We start from the raw sequence: 20,679 nt of genomic DNA, 5'->3' as shown, positions 1-20,679 counted from the left end.
TGAGGTGAGAGGTGGCACAAACCTTAACACAGCATCGGAACTATGTGTACCCCAAACAAGTGCACAGAGGGGCTGGGGCTGTTGCCGGGATGTTCTGCAGGGCTCCTGCGGAGTGAGAGGCTGACTCAGGCATGTTGTACCTTTCCACGCGAGTGTGATGGAAGGACAACAGCTCCTGCATGCAGCCTTGCTCTAGAGCTGCCTGCAGTGTCAGATTATCACACTTTCTGCTAGCGAGTTCTTTTTTTTTTTTTCAAATTATCTTCTGTTTTGTGCATTATATGTCTGGGTATAAAGCCCTGAGTTCCTTTGCCCTGCATTTGGCTGAGACCACTGCTCGCTGCCCAGCATGGGAAGTCGGCTGCATCCACAGGGGACCGTGCCTCTGCCTGCTCATCTTCCCACCCTTTGCACATCACGAGCACATCGCTCCGAGGTTTATTACACCCGAGAGCCGCACTCATGCACTGACACGGAGAAGCACGTTTTCTGCGTTTAAAAATAACATTAGTCACCGCCAAGTTCTGAGGTCCCTATCTGCTCCTCTAGAAAGGCTCAGTGGGAGCTCAAGGGAATTCGCAACTCTGCAAAATGAAGTGTTCTTGGGGTGAATGGCAGATTTTTCAGCTCTGTCAGCCCAGCGAAGATGCAAAAGGCCTCAACAAGCTGCCCAGGGAGGTGGTTGAGTCACCTTCCCTGGTGGTGTTTAAGGCACAGGTGGACGAGGTGCTGAGGAGCACGATTTAGTGTTTGATGGGAATGGTTGGACTCAATGATCCGGTGGGTCTCTTCCAATGTGGTGGTTCTATGATTCTATGATTCTATGATTGCTCCCTCTTGCCTTGGTGCCTGGCAAACGCTGCTCACAGGAGCTGGTGTCTGGGAAGACACTTCCTGAAGCCAATGAGATGCTGAGCATGTGTTAGGGCAGGGAGAAATGTCAGAAAAGTCATTCTAAATTGCCATAATTCTGATGGGCTGACTGAAACACTTCGTCTGGAGGCCACTGCATCTTGAGGTGAGGCACCATCCAAGTAAAGGAATTAAAAAAAGAAAAATCGCTGAAATAAAACAAGGAATTTTTTTCCCTTTTAAAGTAGCTTCCAGGAGGGCTTTTATCTCAAGTCCAGATTGGAAAATCTCAAGTAATTTTAGAAAATGCAGTTTTAAAAACAAACGAGGGATGGCAGTAGAGACCTATCTGATGTAGGGAACAACCCTGTGGATTTTGTTTAAGATAAACAAACAAAAAAAAAAGATAATATACTCGGAAGAATTCATATACATCTTTGGAAAATCTCCAGGAATTTAAAATAATGACTACCTTAGCTGAAATCTGATGGCATTTCTTGATCACAGTCCAGTTATCTAGATTTCTCATTCAGTAACTTTATGTTTCCCTTTAAATACATGCACTTTTAAAATCACTGAAAATTGAGCCAGTTCCCCAGATTTGACTAATGAATGTGTCTGGAAAGTTTTATTCTTTTTCACCCTGAAAATTACAATCAGTTTGAGTTTCATAAGGAAATATTTTAAATTATTTAGTGAAATATATGAATTAGTCTTTGCCTCTGAATTACTTCTAAAATGCACATGTAGGAATTATTTTTTGTGAACTCTTAATTCCTGAGTTCAACTCTTTAGTTTGTGGTATGGATTTATTTCTGCCTCTGACTGATTCAAGGCCTTTCCACAAAGTCGTGAGCTGTGTCAGGAATAACCAATTTTAAGACTAGAATTATATAGAAGTATTTAAAAGACTGTTTCCCAAGACATTCTTGCAAATGAAAAAAAAAAACTTGATTATAAATGTCAGTAAAATGCAGGCAAAACTATTTTTGCTGAAATCAGATTTATTTTCTTGGTTTTTTTTCCGTGCACTTATTAGTCTGCAAAACAAGACATTGTTGGTTTAAATGAATTTTATGTACTGGCATAAAATGTTATTTTTTTATGTTTTGGTTGTGTTTTTTTCCCTCAGAATGATAACATAGGAAGAGAAATGGAGACTAGACTAGAATGTAAGAGGGCATTTGGCTAATAATCTCCCTGAAAATTCCAGTTTTAACATCAGTTTCAAGGAATGAACAGAACCAGTAAGAACAGCTGTGGGAGACTAGAAAAGGTGGCCAGTAACTGTAGTCAGGAATGACCTTTGAGCATCATCCCGTTCACTAGTTGTCCAGTGCAGTGGCTCCCCAACATCTTCTAGATTAAATGCCAAGTTTCTGGGGGATTTCTATGCCCATGTTAGTTTTTCTTTATACAGTAGTCCTACAGAAAAATACAGGTCGATGTCCAGGAGGAGAAGGATGTTTCCTTTGATGTTGTTGGGTCACAACCACTGATCTGTTTTCCAGAGGTTTCTTACAGCCATTCCCATCTATCACCCTTTCATTTCTGGGTCAAACTGTGATTTGATAGAGCTTGCATGGAAAGATACTAAGTTGTTTCAAGTACCCTGCCTTCAGTGCCCTGAAATAGTTGTTAAAAAATTGAATTATGCTGGATACAAAAAGTGGGAGCCACATTTAGAATGTTTGGTTCTAGGCTTTTGCAATTAAGAATAATAACGTGTGGATAGATAAACTTTACTCCTGTGTGGAAAGAACAAGAAATTTTAAAGTGTTTTCTGGATTTTTAGTGAAGAGAAGGAAAGAGAAAAACAACTGAAATTGAAAAGCATTTTGTCTCCCAGGCAGCTAGAGTTTTTATTCTAATATATTGAGCATTTTTAATGCCTACTAAAAGAAATTATATATATATATACACACACATATATATGTGTATGCACATATATATGTGTGTGTGTATATATATATAAAACATACATATAAAAACTACCTAAATGCATATGATGATTACATACAAACCTATGCTGTAAAATATTTTTTCAAGTCTTTCTTTTTCTGTTAAAGACAAACGCAAACCAGTTCGCTCTGTGTTCATCTGTTGTTCTTGTTATGCATCATTTTGATGTGCATACTGAGTTTGCAGTATAAATACCCGAAGAAAGTAAGTGCATAAATATTTAGAAAGATTCTCCATCTGCAATCAAGTTCTTCAGTTGCTGACAACATAAGCACTTTCACAGCAGTTACGACATGATAAGAGCTTATAAATCCAGGGATAAAGAAGAAGTGGGTGAATTCTGAAGATGAAACACAATCTGTTTCAAAGCCATTGTCCTAATAATTCTAGTGGTGAATTGAGTAAACCAGGAATGACCCTGAATATTTGCATCAGTTTTACATAGTATATGCAAATACTTTTTTTATTAATTTTCCCGCAAACCATTGCATATTTCAGAATGTAATTTTCCCTGTAATGTACTAAACTCTATGTCTACAGGCAGCTCTTGTGTTCACTACACAGAAATTATGCCATGCTATTTTCTTACCGCAAGGAAATTTGGGAGCTCTTTTTCCAGGAGGGTCTTCAGTTCTGCTTTGGTGAGGCTTTGCCTGTTGCCATCAATCTTTGCATACTTGTCAAAGACAGCAATGGTCATTCCCATCGCAGTTTCCAGCTGAGACATGTTACTGCTGGCGTCTGCCTTTCTTCTCAATGGGAACAGCCTCAGGGCTCTCTTGGAGAATGGGAACTGGTCTTTTCTGAGGTGTTTTATGCAACTGTCCCATCCAATCAATGGTGGCACACCGGGGGACAGTTATCCTTTAGCAAACATCCGTGTCTAAGCACTGGTTGGAGTACACACCTATTCAAAACTCAAGCTTTCTCACCATGGCGTGGCTGGTACAACAAGTTGCTCACCAGTAGAAACCAGCCTCTCCTTCAAGATACACAGTGTGACTAACAAACGAAAATCAGATTATGATACTGGCTGTTTGCTCAAGAATCAGGTTTGTTCCTTCAGGTATACCCACCTGAGCCGAGGGTTGATAGCCCAGCTCCAGCAGAGTGTGCTGGTCTGCTCAGGAGGAAAAGGAGCATCTCACTCTTCCCTTACCATAGTTAGGGGCACTGCGAGGTGCTGCCTGTGCTGAGCCAACAGCAGACACAAACTGTCATCTCTGCCATGCAGAGAACCTTGTTACAGACCAGAAGGCTCACTAGCACGCACCAGAGGTGGGATTCCCTGGATCAAAAGTAGCGGTCTGTGATGCAGACAGCTGATCAGTTCCTGTGCACTCAGGCCGGAGTGGACATCTGAAACAGGTTTGATGAACCAACATCTCTCCTGATTAGTAAAGAGACCCTTGCAGAGCCACCCCACAAAGAACTAGCTCAGATGGGGATACCTGCAGCAATGAATCTGGTACTTCAACAAACAGCCAGTATCAAGATCCATCTTGATCCACAGTGAAATAACTCGTTATTGACTCTGCATTAAACTTTGCAATAAAATGGACTGTACTGAAGACAAAAGGTCAGTTTGAATTCTGGTTTTCCTCTGTAGCTTCTGATTAACTTTGTGATTTGCTTAAAAACTGTGGTCCCCCATCATTAAAATGCCAAACACACTGGACTCACGTTTACACACAACAGAGCTGTTCGCAGGTCTGTGCTGGGAGCTGAGTGGTACATGGACAGTATTTTCTCAGGTGATGGAAACTGATCAACTACAACTAGACTGAGTTTGGTACAAGTTAAAATTCCTGGTCAAGCAACAGGGTAACTTGGCTTCTGTCAAACTCCAAGTGGCTAGACTAGACTTGGAGGAGCTCATTTAAGGTGATCTACATCTACACGAGAGTCTGCAGAGTGGACACACTGAGAAAATTTGGGGAGGGAGCCTATCAAAACCTGAGCATCATGCATGAATAATGCTGAGAGACCCCAGGGTGGTGTTCTGTGTAGAAGACCCTGCCTATGGATTCCTGCCTTTGAACATACCTCTGCAGGCTTGAAGATAAGTTTCCACTCATGTTACATTATAGAGAAGTTAGCAAAAACTGGTTTTTAATTGAGAAACATTTAAAAAATTAAACTCTTTTCTCCCAGATGTCTGTAGCTTCCTGTTCCCCAGGCAAAATCTGCCATGTAACATCTACAACACCTCAGAGCAAGCCTACACATCACAAGTACATGGAAATCTAGTACCTTGCTGAAACAAAAGCCCCATGATTTTCCTTCTTACATTCTCCAACAAGGGATCTTGCATTTCCCAGAAAATCATGGCAACATGTAAGGCTGGATGTTTTATTCAAATAGCTCATGAGAACTGGTATTTCATGTGACTTGAACCTCATGATACAGTTGCAACTAATTTGCATTTGAGTGAAGTTTGAAGCTTTTACATTAGAGTGCATGTTGGAACCTGTGGGGTTCCCCTGGACGGAACAAGAAGAGAGCAAACAACTGGTCCTTGCTAGCTACGAACATCATCTGGTGTTTGCATGCACACACAATGGCAGTAGCTGGTGTGTCAAGTGCCAGGAACTTTTCTCAGCCTTTTCTGATATGTATCTGTAAGATGAATATTAAACATGGCCATTGAAGAAAAGTTGATACTTCTCACTAAAGGAAAAGTTACCAAAATAAAACATCTACTTCATACATTCTCATGGCTTTGAATCATGAACATTAGTGTTAGTTACGCTGATGAAGGTAAAAAAAAGTGCCCCAGAAAGTCAGAGGGAGAGCTTCAGTCAACAGGATATGTCAGTATGTCCACACCTTTGACATGAGACATGGCAGAAAAGGTGTGCTCATTCTTGACGCATTTTCCTCTGTGAACAAAGTTAACACCCAGGTTTTGAGAAGACAGCTCCTAAAGTGCTATAACACAGAATAAACCACAGGGCTTGGATTTCTACAAACTGAAAGGTCACCATGGCAGCACTGCCTGACTGGCTTTTTTTTTTTTAATGTGTTATATTTGTATTCATGCATGTGCACACACGTCAGTGCTGCTCAGACTTCAATTCACACTTTTTGTATTGTTTAAATATTTTCTTACGATTTGTTTTTCATTAAAAATAGCAGCTCTGTGCACAAGACGCAGAACATCATGGCTGTTAGCAAACAGAAAGCAGAGGACAATCAGAGGACACATGCAGCAGTATGCGCCAGCTGAATAGCTGAAATGGTTTAGCTGAAATGTTAAACTTTTGTTAGAGCTTATCATCCCTTAAAGCTTATTCCAAAAGATGCAGGAAGTTACATGAAAAGGCCTTTTTTTTGACAGTTTCCACAGATCGGTTATGTATTTGAATGGAAGAAGAAAACACAACCTGAAATGATGAATTGGCTGTTTTTATGAAGTTGCATCTTGGCAGCAGTATGAAAAGCACTCAATTTTTCTGTTAGACAGAGGATAACATCTGAACCACAAACAAACATTTCATGTTCCACACTGAGATAAAATTACTGAAACCCTCACTTTTTCCAGTGTCCTCGAATTTTTTGTTTACTTAGAGCATCAACACACTCTGTTTACTGAGGAGCAAGGTTTTCCTTTGCACCGCTTCTGAAAACTTGTTTTAAGTGTGGTTAACAGTTTTTAAAGGTAATTTCATTTCCACAATGCACGGTAAATTTATTTACACCTAGTAAGTCAATAATGCAATTACTATATTTTTTTGCAAAATACAGTTAGAAGGATGAGACTAAACAGGCACTGATGAGGCACAGCAGAAGAGGAGTTTGTACAAGCTCAGTGTGATAGGTTCTGACAATTATATACACATAGATTTTCATTCTTTTATTATCATTTATTTCTCAAAATATCTTTAAAATGTATTTCACAAATGCAATTAATAAGCTCAAATGCCATTTAATGGAAGTAAAATGGAGAAGACCAAGGTCAGCTAATTGTCTGTGTAACTTTCTCAGTTGAGGGTTGGGGTCATAACACTGTCGTCTGGCAAGGCTGTGCCACGGGAAACGTATTTTCATTTCTGTATATTGACTCAAACACATTTATTAGTGCACTAGACATAGCCATATTAGAGTGTAAAATCAATGAATATATTACAGCCAATAAATTAATATTTGCAATGTAAATACTTCTGTCTTGATTGAATGATTTCCTGGATGCTATTCTTTACAAGGTTTTTTTTATACCTCAGTTTTAAGGTTCATGGCACTAAGGCTTCTAAGACTACCTTTTTTTTATTGCAATGACAGAAAGAGAGGTCACACCCTATGGTAGCTGGATATTGCCCACTCAAGTGCTGCAGTTGTGATTTCCAGGTACCATGATTCCTCAGCCAGTCCTACAAGCAGCCCAGCTGCCATTTGCTCTACACTAACACAAAATCCTGCTCAGACATAAGCCCATTATGCTGAAATGTGGTGAGCATAGTAAAAAGTTGTTTTGTGGCCTGGTAAGAAAGAATAGGAAAAAAAGACAAAGCAAAAGAGGAGAAAGAAGGAAGGAGGAAAAGTTAAAGAAAAAAAAGAAAAGTAAATGGGCTGCAAGGCAGGATTTTTTTTTATGAACTTTAAAACAGACAGTGAACCTTTTAAAAGAAGTTCATAGTTATTAGAGAGAGGTAAAGACATGCAAGAATGACTAAGCCAATTGCAAGAAAGATTTTAAAAGATCTCTGTATGCAAGAGGAATATTTTGGCTGTGTTAAACTCCCATGAACTAAGCAACACTCTTTTTCTTTATTGTACAAAAAATTTTCTCAGAGGGAAGGAATCCCTAAGAGAAAGCTCCTTCATGACGAATGTTCATACAGGGAACATAACAAGAAAAAAGCTCTGCATCTGCCATAAAGATTATTCTTTTGCATGTTAAAATATTAATTTATGCATACATTGAAGATATGAGAAGGGCTGACTTTCTATCACAGAACTAAGCGTAAAGTGAGGTGATATCCATATACACTGTCAGGAAGATTTGCAAGGCAATTGAGTGGAAGTTCCCCAGGCGCACACATTTCACAGAGAAGGCTGCTTTTGGTTACCAGAAAGTATTCATGGGGTGTAGCACAACTGATAAGAAGACATAGAGCTTTTTCAGCAGGCAAACGCTGACATCATTCTGTCATTGTTAACGGGGCAGCAAACGAGCACGCCAGGCACAGAAATACCAAAAGGTAACAGACAATTAAACTTCAGGTTTTGCCTATCAGAAAAAGAGACAACCTTTAACAAACAAGGAAATAAAAAATGGACCTGCATAGATCTGGGAGAGTCTTTACTTGGAGGGGGGAATCCAGCCACGAATGGATTCTTACCAGAATGCAGAGGATGCCTGAGTGTGTTGAGGAAACGTGTTCATGGATATAAATAAAGGAGTTGCATTATTTTGGCAAAAAATATCTTTTAAATGTGTTTCAGTCTATCTAGATGGACTCCCTACTGGGTGTATTTGACAGAGTAGCTGTCGGTTTGACAGTTACTGGTTACAGTATCTCAGGTGCGTAGCTGCCTGAGGTCCTCACGCTCAGTGCCCAGGCACACTGCTCACATAACTTTGCTACCACACTGATGGTGTGAAGGTAAGATGAGAAATGTCGTTTTTATTTTTACCCAGAGGCTAAAGGCTCTTTTTTTTCCTCCCCACAGAATGTGAGTGAAATGATAGCTACGCTTTCCATTTCCTTTCTTGAACTATAGCAGTCCATGTTTTAATTAGATCTAGATTCTTGAGGGCTAAGGTTAGTCTGTATTTAAAAAGAAATTTAAAATGACAAATGGTAATATTGTACATCTGCTAAACTGAGAAGGGAGAGTTATTTTACCTGAGCCAACCCAAACAGCCTGTTGGTATTTTTGGAGTCTGTCACCTTACTACCTTTTTCTGCAGTCTTCATTAAAGATGCTTACGGGTTTTTTTCCCCCTACTCTCCCCAGAATTAAAAGTTATAAAGTAAAAAAGGGAGCTTGCTTTCACGACTTGTTTTCACAGCAGTATCAAAAGCCCTGACTATGGACTGCAATTGCATTAGGCCAGGCAACATACAGATAGAGCATTCCTCACTCGCAGAGACAATCATTCAAGTTTAGGACAAGACAAGCGCATCAGCAGGTAACAGAACATAGAACATTTCAGAGCAGATGTACCTGACAGATCCCAATACCTGTTATTTCAAACTCTTATGTTGTTTAGTTATATCTCTAGCCTATGTCTGTCTTTAGTTCACTGATAATACTTAACACAGATGCTGCGCTTACTCCCTCTCTGGATTATCCCTCTTGTACTACTCTGCCTCTGTGGAGTTGAATACTTCCTGAGAAAAGAGCAGCTCTGGCTGTATGAGAGGTTGCTGAGTCCTGTCTACTGAGTTTGCTCTGGAAAAAGAACAAGGAATTAATTGTTATCACATCCCATCAGCGCCCAGCGGCAGACCATGGCAACCTAGCCAAAGTGTTACTAGAATGTAGTAGCTCATCAAAATCCTGTTTACGAAATACTGAGACTTGACCATTATTAAAGTAGTAATAATAAACACCCCTCTTTAGCACTACCCTCATTGTAACTATTGAAGAGAAGCATGATTGCAAAAATAAATTCTGCTCATCTTACAGACTTACCCTCATATGTTTCTGCTGTTACTTACAGAGGATGTGGCAATATATCTCGGTTGAGAGTCTGATGGTGACATAGATGCAGCGCACAAAGTTGCATTTGGGTTTGAAAGCTCTGTTCACATCATGGTAGAATAAAACTAACATAGCAACCTGTTTAGGTTAGTGGAAACATGGACCCTTTGAGCCCCATGGCACACTTCATTTTCCTGCTGGATGGTGGTGTTCTTCCTTAAGTTTATGATCTATTTGAAGCCCATAGTCTTTAATAGAGAAGCAAGTAATAACAGTTTACCTCAGACAAACTATTGATTTCAACTTTTATTTCCCAAGCAATGCTAGGAACTAGGTAAGAATTACAGTTCAAACAAACCCCTTCTTGTTTACATAGATTGAACTTTCTCTGTTGATTTAGCCTACATCCAGAGTTGCTTCTGCCTAACGGAGGAAGGAGTGTTTTTAAACTGAGATGTTCTTAGCCACTTGAATGAAGGCATCCTTAAGGCAATTTAAGCCTGGGCTGTAGCCGTTGAGTTTTTGAGAACAGTGGCAGTTTTGCAGTGGTTCTTGACATCAGCTGTACAGCGAAATGACTTTAGGTGAAATAAGACAAATTTTAGTTAACCAAGTTGACATAATTTCTGTTTTGACAGCACCGTTATCAGGCACAAGAACGTTAGTCATAGTAACACACACAAACATGACTGTTTTGTCAGTACACTGGTTGGGGTGCTGCATCATCCTGCCTGCTATAGAGGAGCCTTTGTGTAGCGGAGCAAGTAATACCTGCTCCAGACTTTTCTTCTACGGGCAGCATGACAGGAAAGAACCCTAATCCAGGGCTTGGAAGAAAAAGTGTGCTTCAAGTCAGAGTGAAATAATCCATACACAGTTGCCAAGGCTCTCTGCCTAAGTGCTAGGTAGGTTAATTAAGCTGCAACTCCTTGGATGATTGTGCAAAGGAGCAGGAAGAGAGTGTTCAGGGCTGTAGTCTCAAGCTAGTTCTTCAAACCAGGGTCATGAGCGTGACAGAAACAGAGAGGGAGACTCATTTATAGGGCTATGACTAAGCCAAGTACATTTGATGAGCATTAAAAGCAGAGCAGAACACACACAAGTCTTTAGAACACATTGTGACAGTCTTGCTCTTAAATTAATAAGTTTTAGCCTGAGCTTACCACAGGACTTTGAACCTCAAATTAAACCAGAATGGAATCATCACTTTGCAGCAATCTGTTCAAGAAGGAATAACCAGCAAAAGTACTGAAAATGAAAGGCCTAGGATTCTATTCAAGTTCAATTATTAGGCTGATGGGCTTCATTATACACAGAGAAGTTAAACTTACAGTTAAAATTGAGATCATACTGGATGCTAGAATATGTCCTGAGCTTAATTACAAAGTTCTTTTGTTGGTTTAAAGGTACAAAAATAACCATCAAAAGGGAAAAAACCAGAAGTATGTGTGCCCTGGAAAAATCTTCATCAGGGTTTGTTGCTTCCCAAGTAGTACAGAAGGAGAGTGATGCATACGTGCCAAACCCTTGTTAACTGAGTAGGACAGCCAGCAGGAGCCCTGAAAACACTCCACTAGCTCATAGCCACTGTCAGCCACAGATTAAAATAAGTCATGATAAATTGAGTGCAGTCTTCAACTGCCAGCACTCTTTGCTGGTAGGAACCACTTTTAATCAACAATTTATTAATAGTACTGTAATGGAAATATGATTTGGAGATTATTAAACTCTTCATGTAGTTGTTTTCCTTTAACTATTCCGTGAATACTCCACATCTCCTCATTGTGCTTAAAGAGAGAAGTAACCAGTAACATATGGAAAGACTAAGAACTTACTGTGAGCTTCCTTGATCAGGGACTTGGGCTGAAGGTCATCACCCCTTTTACTGATTATGACTTTCTTGTGCAGGGCACAAAATCACAGGGTTTGTGAAAATCTAGAGCCTTGTTCGTGATCCTCAAAGGAATATGGCATGTGACAATATTTCACCATGCAGTAAAGGAAACAAATCTTTAATAATGACTTTCAGGACAAAAAACATGAAGACTTTAAAGTGACTGAACTTCAAAAGGAAGAAAAGAAAACTCTCTGGCTTTATTCAATTTAATAATATACATAAATATAATTAGACGAACGATAACAAATAAATGTTCTCATACAGGATATGTTCACAATGCAGTGATTGCAGCTTATTTTGGACAGCAGTATATTCTCACTACAAACTGGCATTCAGGGCAGGCTGCAGAATAGCCCAGGAAAGAGGATCCACACCAAACAGTGAGCCACGGCTGACCTACAGTAATTTACAAGGCAGCTTTGTGAAGTGTAGTCATTACACACACACAAAGAGTATGAGCCATGCTATATGGCCTCAAAGATTTAATTACAGAATACTGAGTAGCAAGGTAGTCACCCACTTGGACTACACAAACTGCTTTTAACAGCTCTGGGAAAACTAGTCTGCATCTACTGCACTGCCCAGGTACAAGCTGTTACAAACCTCTTGAGCAGTGAAGTAATTTCTCCCTATTTTGCTGGCAAGATACTCATAGAATCATAGAACGGTTTGTGTTGGAAGAGACCTTAAAGATCACCTAGTTCCAACTCCCCTGTCATGGGAGGCCAAGTTTCATGTACATTTTCAGTTTTGATTTTTAGTGATTTTTTCTTTAGTGATTTTTCTAAAAAGTTTTAGAGCTTGCAAAAGTAGAACAAGTGTTAACACCACCATCTCCTACAAGTACGCCTCCTCCGCCAGTTAGACAATTGTTATCTATAATAATAATATATTTAGCTTCATTTAAACCTAGTATTTCATCATGTGTAGGAGACTACCTTCTCTGAAAGGCTTCTCCTAGTATGTGAATGAATTAACCATAACAGTGTCTTTCCACAAGAGTATAATCCTTTCTAGCACAACATTCTGTCTATGATGTGGTCAGCACTAATGATGGTTTCAGAGATCAGACCCCATCATCTGTGTAGTATTGTTTATCTGATCAACTGATTATCAACAGGTGCATTTTTCCTTTACCTTCTGCTATTTATTCATGGGATGCCTGAATAAATGTTTTAGTTTGAGAACGTTGTTCAGTCCTGAAGGTTTTTCGAAGTATGATGATACACTCCTTGTTATTTCTGGACACAGGGTAAAGAGTTACAAGACAATCTTCTAACGTGACATATCCTCCAAATTCAGACTCCATAGTGTTTTGTTGATGACAAAACATTCAGAGACTGCTTGGAACCAAAGTTTTTTCTTCTGTATTGTCCTACTGACATGCTTCTGACAGGAAACTCACGTAATACATCCTTCAGCAGCAAATTATCAGTTTTCAGTTCATAGCTATTTAGCCATATTGTGTGTATGACGTCCTTTTAGTTCTGAATGTCAAAGTAAATGGTGGATCCTTGTTTCATTCTCAACCTTTCCGCTGCCCTGCTTTGTGGGATTTGTTCATCTGCTGCATTGGATACAAGAGTTGCTGTGGATTTGTCATCTTTTCCTCTTGATTCATTGCAAAAAAGAATCAAGTGATTCATAAAGTGTAGAGACAGCCTTAAAAAACAAAGAAAACTCCAGTCAAAATAACTTTTACCCATAACGCTCATTTAAAATGAACTTTTACCCAAGGCACAGCAACTAGCATAACCCAAGGGAACAGAAACATGGGTCATGAAGTTATAATTTCAGAGTGAAAGAGTGTCTCAGTACTAACATGGAAAGGCAAAGTGTTCTTATGTCTGGATTCAACTCTCTTAGTTAATTAGATACCAGGCACAAAGTGTGTGCTTAGAACAGCAAAGAAGTTCCATTGCAAACCAGGTTCTATGAAATCTGAAATGGCAGAACTTTTTTACCCCCTTAACTGTTAAACTTCAGTGTTTCCAAAAAGCCTTGTCACACTGTTCCTTCTGGCTGGATGCTTTTTTTTGATGCAGCAAACTAGCAGACTCTTGCAGTATTCAGATGTTATTCTGAACTGTGCAAAAATCATCCTGTTTTCATTTCCTAGGCACATATAGGATTTGGGAACTTCAGGTAAGTCCTTTAGCAAAGCCTGAGAACTAAGGAACTGCCTGAAATGTGCACAGAGACCTGTGCTCACAGACAGAGTGAATCAAATTCTCAAGATGACATGGCAAAAAAGGTGGTTGTCAGGAAGTGGTGGCTTTTTGTCTTCACACTTCCACTTTACTACGAGGGGTTTACTACTTTTGTTTTAATGAACAATGCTCAGATTTGAGAGAAGCACCTGCTGACTGCATGTCAAACAGGTGGCATGGTAGGTGAGGCTAGCTAATCAGGATCATGTTTCTGTCCATTTTTGTACAACTCAAGACCCTCAGGAGTGTGCTTTTTGTGTAGTTCCGTGAGCTGGAAGTTTGCCTTAATGCTACAGCAGATTTGGGTTGGAACCTGCAGAACTTAGCAACGACAAAGTCATCACCTGCTTCAAGAATTCCCTCAAGGGTCAAATTCCCCTGCAGCTGGCAGAACTTTTTGGGAAATACTCCCTGAGCATCTCAACTCAGGAAATACGGAATGAATCTCCAGAGAGATAGAGACAAGTACTATATAGTAAAAGCATGACTACAGCAGCCTGGGGATGTTCACTCTCAGGTTAAGCTAACTTACATACTTGGAGCTATGTTTGTCACTGACCTACTTGCTCAGCATTGTGAATGACATAAAATACAGGTGAGAATAAAATCCATGCCTTGATTCAAGTTCTGTGATAAAAGATTGCCTTTGCAATCCTAAGAATTGGAAAAAACCATGACATAAATTGGAGACTGTAAATAGCCTTGCAGAGGCGTACAGAACTTTCACGTTTGCTGTTCTAGAGATGGTACTCAAACCTACCCAGAATGTACAGCAAATTTCTAAGCTTAAAAAAAAGTGTAAGCAATGTAAAAAACTAGCGTGCACATTTTAGAGACTTTTGCACAAACAGAAAAATAAAATTAAATTAAAGAGATCATGTTGTGCAAGACACTTGAAAGGCAATGAGCACAGCTCCAGAGACACCACAATATTTGCTCAAAGCTATTGGCTTAATTCGTTTGAAATACAGTGTCCATGCACATTGTATGTAGTGGCTTTACTAATCTACTGCAACTCTTGAATGATTTATAAGATCTAATTATGCTTTAAAATTATACCACTATGAAATCATTCTGCTTTCAATAAAAAAGCAAAAAGGAAACATGAAAGGAAACACTGAACCTATATCATGATGCATCACTGTGGCTAACAGCTGCTATATTATAAAATGACAAGAAAAGACCTTTTATAATTTTATTCACAATCCTCTCAATTAGTCTTGTTGTCCACACAAACCCTGAGAAGTTAATGGCTACTAATGAACTCTTCACTCTGCTTCACCTCTGATGCTTGCTTTCTCATTCTCAACCTTGTTTTCTTACATGTTCATTAAATATTAATAAGTAGAAGAGTTATCCATTTATAGCTAGAAACTAGAATACTTTATCACTGCGACCATGCCATCTCACTCCTTGCACTTTTAAAATTTTCTGCTATGATATCTCTTGTAAAAGCAAGTGTCTTAGGTTCAATGGGAAACTATGTATTATTGGGAACTAATTTTCCCAGCTATACTCTTTCTTTTATTGGAATGATTACTATTGCACAATGAAAGATAGATATTACTATTTTACTACCTGAATTTCTCTCTTATTGTGATTTCAGTACCAATGTGACCAAATAAAGACCAAAGCCAGGCTCTCTAAGAGAGTTCAGGAATGTGTAAGCTCAGTAACTGCCGTTTTGACCATGGCCATTAGCATCTTACATCACCTCTGTGTGGCTTCTCCAAACCTGGCTTCTTTCCCTTGCCCACTTAATGTTTTAATGTAACTAATAGATGAATAACTGCCTGGAAACAGGAGCTTGCCTGAAATCTGCTACCTACTCTCAGCAAGTTTTGCCTCCTCTAGCAGCTCTATGAGCTGATGCTGGTCCAAGCCCCTTGAGCCTGGTACAAAGTTATATGCAAAGGGACTTCATTGCCATTTTTTAATTCATTGCCATTTTTTACTTCTTTCACTCAGTCTCTACATCAATATTCTCCACTTTTTGCTGCCCTCTTCTCAAGGCAGTTTTAGAGTGTCATTAAATATAACAATGGAATCCAATACTTTCCTACTACATAAATACCTTACTTCTGAGTGTTTTCTCTTGCAAGAAAGCTTTTTTTTTTCCCTTTGCTTTAAACCTTTTCCACTGCTGTTGTGTGCTTTCAATCAGTGCACTGCCCAGTGCCTTGTCTTGAAAGTCTCCCTCATAGTAAGAGTCTTTATCTGAGCCACTTACCCATTCAGCAGAATTACATGATGAGATTTCTTCAGCTGCTTCATTGCTGGTTTTATTCCTCTCGTCAAGTTCTGCAACTTCGAGCATCTGCTCCTCCTGATGCCTTTCTGCTGGCACAGGCAGTTCTGCAGAATGTCAGCAAAACCCAAGTTAGAGTCACAGCTTGCTTACTGTCCGTTTCCAGCATCACACTGGTACTCTACTGAAGCTCTGAAATGAAAAGTGCAGAGCCCTTGCATGTCTGGGCTCAATGACAGGGCCTGCAGTGCTATTCAGCTTGCAGATGATATCAACTTCCTTCAGTTTTCTGAAGAGCCTTTATGCAACGGACAGCTGTACAGCAGAATTTGTGCCATCAAAACTGATCAGGGGAACTGATCACCTGACTCTTAAGAAGACTGTTAGGACGGGGTCAGAGGTCATACAGTTGCCTGTGTCAACTCCAGTGACTGAAATAGGAGCTTAGGGACTTCACTTGTCTTCACTTTTGTAATCTGCAAGTTACATTGCATCTCGAGGCATAGATATCCCACCTATATTCCTGGCAGCTCACAAGCTGAGTAAGCCTCACATTACAACTGTAATATTCATGCTACAGTTACTTAAGAGGCTGCCTTAGGTTATATATCACTGATCTATACACACTGCCACAGATGCCCTACATTTATACTTGTCCTGTACCCTTGCCATTTACTGTTTTTTCTTCTGAGCTCATCCATACCTCATTTCAGGATTTTGCAAAAACCGAAGACTAATAATTAGTTAAGAAAATTCACTGCTTAAAAAATATAGCTCAGAACTAAGTCTCCAAGGCTGGGTCCTTCAGATGTCACTTCCAGATGTCACTACCAGGTGTAAGACAGAGCCAAGTTCTGGCTCCTCACTTTTTCAGTTTGCTAAGAAACTATCAGAATTGACATGCTTCAGTACCCTAGCCAGGTCAAGATCTTCCTGGAAAGGTTAATAATGGAGGCAAGTGGTTGCAAGAGCACTCATTTGAAATACAAGCTGTGTCTCTGAGCCCTCCTCTCAAGCCGAGGTGTCCCAAGCCTCATCAGTCAGTATCAGGAAAGTCACACACTGAAATTCCTCTTAGTGATGCCTTTTAAGTGCATCTGTCCAGCCATCTGAAAACAAGCACCTAAGAGCGCATGTTAATGGAAATATTGTCACTCACCAGAAAGTTTTGAGCGCTGTTTCTTTTTGCAGCAAAGATACAAGCTTCCCACTGCGACCAAGAAAGGAATGATGGCCCATATTGCCAAATAACTCTTTTTCCATGTGTGAACTTCTGCAATCACATATTTAAAATATAGTTATGTACTATTCAAGGATATAGTAGAAGAACAACACCATAGCAAAAAAAAGAAATAATAAAAATTAAAAGTGACTTCAGGAGTGAATGAGTTCATTCCCCCCACGCAAGTGCAAAGTCATCTATACTTTACAGTTCCTGAGGGATGCTTGCCAGATGAAGAGTAGCATCAACCCTTCTTATAGCTTCTGCAGTTTGACAGTTTACCCCCGCCCCAGTGCCTAATGCGAATTATTTCTGCTTGTACTTTAAGGCTATTACTACTTGACCAAGTAAAAGATCAGATCACCTAACTGATTTTAGGAGCTTAGATTATTTTAGCTCCTTAACAGCCTTTTCCATTAATTTCCCATGATTTTGAACACTGCTGCATTTATTCTCTGCCACTGATGTTTTCTAAGTCTTTGATAATTTTTATGCCTCTTTTTGGACTACCAGTTAGCTAACTGCATTAAAAAGTTTCCAAAACTGGACTGTGCTGTATGAATAGAAAAGTTACTTCCCGTGACTCAGTCAGTTGATATATGAGTTATGTTAAAGGTCTAGTCAGAGCTAGTCCTCCAGTCTTTCTCTAGAGCCAAGAGGTAGAAAGAGAGAGGCAGAGATAGGCATGTAGAGTCCATACTACTCTGTCTTCCACATTATCTCCCACATTTTATGTAATAAAAAGATAAAACCGTTGGTAAAGGGTACGAATTGCTGAACAGAGTAACCATGCGACTGTTTCAGTCACACCTTAACCACAATGCAGCTCCATTCACTGTTTCACATCCAGCCTATCAAATCCCTTCTGAGAAGGAACTGTGTTCAGGTCTTTTATGAAATATGCAGCTGATGCACAGCTTTTTTTTTTAAACCTTAATTAATAATTCCCATTAGTAAACCCTTATAGAATAAAACAAACACTGCACTGGGGGTTTTAAGGCAGAGAGCTTAAGTCTGTTGTCACTGAGAGTTGTTCACGTCCTCTCTATGTTTATCTCATTTATCCTGAGATCTACAGCATTGAGAGAAGGATGTGGGAGAGAGAGGAAGTGTATAAAACAGTTCAAACTGAAGAATCTTTCTGATGACAAGTTAAATGGCGCACACCTGCTCTTGCAAGCTTACCTTTCTCTTCAACAACCACTGTTGTCCCATTTCCACATACTTTCTTACAGAAAGGTATTTCAATAATTATTTCACAGTAGTAAAATCCAGTGTCATTTACATTAGCAGATTTTATCACAAGCACATCCTTGCTTTCATGGGTCATACCAGACATGTAGCAAAGTTTTGATGATACGGTTCTGGTGATGTTCTCTTTGTTAACCAGGTACCAGATTACTCTATATCTCTCAATAGATTTTTTCCAGATACAGGTGATTTCAGTGAAGTCTCCAACTGATAGATATATTTTCGTTGGTATTTGGGTGACTGTTAAATTATTGACACCTGTAGCTAGTGAAGAAATACATACGGATTTAAAGGTTAAAGCAGCAAAGAGCTGTGTATTTGCCAATATATTATTTTTTATTTTCAACAAAAAGAGATTGTAATATAAGTTGAGTAATAGAGGTTGAGTCTGAAACATATTAAACACTTTATCTGCCAGATAAAGAATGACAAAAAGGAGAAATTCAAAATGATTCACCAGTGAGTGCTGAAAGAGTAATAAAGATAGAAAGAAAAATCCACTACAATTTTTGTCACTATATAGTAGTCTTTGTCCTGCACTGTGTCTAATTAGTGACAAATGTATGGCATTTTTGAGGTGGGTTTTTAATTTTTTTTAAACTTCTTTCATTGCTTTTTTTGCTGACATGTAGTTTATAGAATTAAATTCACCTCCTTAGTTTAATATGTATTCAATACGCCAGCCAGACTACAGTTGTCTCACCAGCTTTATTGCCGGGCTTCTAGCTAAGGTTGACTCAAACAGTACTAGAGGAAATGAAACATTGTACTCTTTCCTGCGTACTCTTTCCTGCTTTGAGTCTTTATCACTCTCAGTTCATATGCAAAGTGATCTACATAAGATATTGTGCAATACCGTACATATTTTCTTCTGAAGTGAAACCACCGTGTGGATATCAGATAACTATATTTTTTATTCTAATGAAAAGTGCTAATCCTATAAATCTGTCCCCATGACTGCTGAGACCATTAGTTTCATACGCCACATGAAGAATTATACCTTTTTCTAGCATTTATACTACTAAAGTGAAGAACTACTCACAATGAGAGTAAAATGCATTATTGTCTTCCAGATTTTATCCTGTTTGTAAGTCAGGCACAAATCACACTAACATCTAAGTAATGGGATGATTTTGTCTCTATTTGGTCCAAAAATGACATCTGGAAAGTTTTATCAGAATTATGCAAATAAACCTTTTTCTTTGCCTTTAGAAAAAGCCACATATTCACCATACATAAAGGAGTCAGGTATCTCTGTTTTTTTCCACAACACAGTTCTCAACAACTTGGCGAGAGCAATATGACCAGTATGACGTTAATATAAACAGCAGAAAAAATAAGGGAAAGATTTGATGTAGTGTGTAAATGACAATTTAGAAGCTGTTCAAGTGTCAAATAACTAATCACTAATTTCAGTTTAATTTCATTCAGTTCAGTTCATTTGGTTTGACATTTAAAATACAGTTGTGCTATAGGCTGTGCTGCATTTCTATCTTGTGAATTTACTGTCTTTCTAAAAAGTATCACTGAAAAAAGTCCTTTTGTCCTTAATTAATCTCTCAATCTCTCCCTCTTTTTTTACATTTATGTCAGTATTACCTAGGACAATTTGTATTGAATAAGAAACATGAAACATTATCTGCTTTGTATCTCAGTACCTACGTGATCTAGAACAAAATCTCCTTAACATTTAAAAATTCTACATTCAGTGATGTCACAATAAATATACAAACCTGAAAGTCTAAGAAAAACAGTGCTTGCCTTAACCTAACATATTTTTGTGTGTCAAAGTGTGTGATTTGCTCCTCTACACTTTTTCTACAACAATCTCTGTGAAAATCCTCCATTTCTCTCACACATCTAGAGATACTACGAGAAGTTTTCTTAAAACCAGCTCAAGAATTACAGGTAACTACGAACAAAAGAAAGAAAGTAAACAGCACTTACCTAAGAAACCAAAACACATCATTAAAAGAAGTTTCAGTGAAATTACCATCATCATGCAGGACTATTAGTACTTGCATCAGGTTGTCTTTGTTGAAGATCAGCAAACCAACAAATGAAAGCGTGTTAACTTCCTCTCCCCTCTTCCCTCATGTGGTGGGGAGGATAGAAACTGAAATACAGTGGAAGTTTTCACTCTCTAAAAGCTGTCGTCATAGATGTGTCTGTTTTAGAGCCCACCCATCCTCCCTGAAATCAGTAAAATTCTTCTATAAATTTTGAATTCTATCCTAACTAGTTACCTTTCAACGCGAGATTAGCCTGTCTTCTGATACAACATAAGAACCTGCTCTTCCATACTCATAGTGGTCTTATGTGAAAGTTTGTCATTGCATTTCTTCAATCTTCTATTTAAAGGCATTTTATGGAGATGATCCTTCTT

The 20,679-nt window shown here is 38.9% G+C and overlaps 1 protein-coding gene across 1 annotated transcript; it reads right to left on the bottom strand.

Moving 5' to 3' along the window:
- Positions 1–11,889: 11,889 nt before the first annotated feature.
- LOC138719616 (uncharacterized) lies at positions 11,890–20,376 on the bottom strand. Its single transcript, XM_069854918.1, has 5 exons — positions 20,241–20,376; positions 18,228–18,557; positions 16,980–17,093; positions 15,803–15,927; positions 11,890–13,024 (listed from the first exon to the last, which is right to left on the bottom strand). The coding sequence occupies exons 1-5, from the start codon at positions 20,293–20,295 to the stop codon at positions 12,980–12,982; spliced, it is 669 nt and encodes a 222-aa protein (XP_069711019.1). The 5' UTR covers positions 20,296–20,376; the 3' UTR covers positions 11,890–12,979.
- Positions 20,377–20,679: the final 303 nt, after the last annotated feature.

The sequence above is a fragment of the Phaenicophaeus curvirostris genome, chromosome 4 (genome assembly GCF_032191515.1).
Source record: "Phaenicophaeus curvirostris isolate KB17595 chromosome 4, BPBGC_Pcur_1.0, whole genome shotgun sequence".
Taxonomy (NCBI): domain Eukaryota; kingdom Metazoa; phylum Chordata; class Aves; order Cuculiformes; family Cuculidae; genus Phaenicophaeus; species Phaenicophaeus curvirostris.
This window is presented reverse-complemented; position numbering and strand designations above follow the sequence as displayed.

Coding starts and splice junctions, on each gene's coding strand:
- LOC138719616 (XM_069854918.1), bottom strand. CDS start 20,295: ATGATGATGGTAATTTCACTGAAACTTCTTTTAATGATGTGTTTTGGT. Junction 15,928..16,979: donor ACAGCGCTCAAAACTTTCTG/GTGAGTGACAAT, acceptor GACATTCTGCAG/AACTGCCTGTGCCAGCAGAA. Junction 13,025..15,802: donor CATGTAATTCTGCTGAATGG/GTAAGTGGCTCA, acceptor TTGTTTTTTAAG/GCTGTCTCTACACTTTATGA.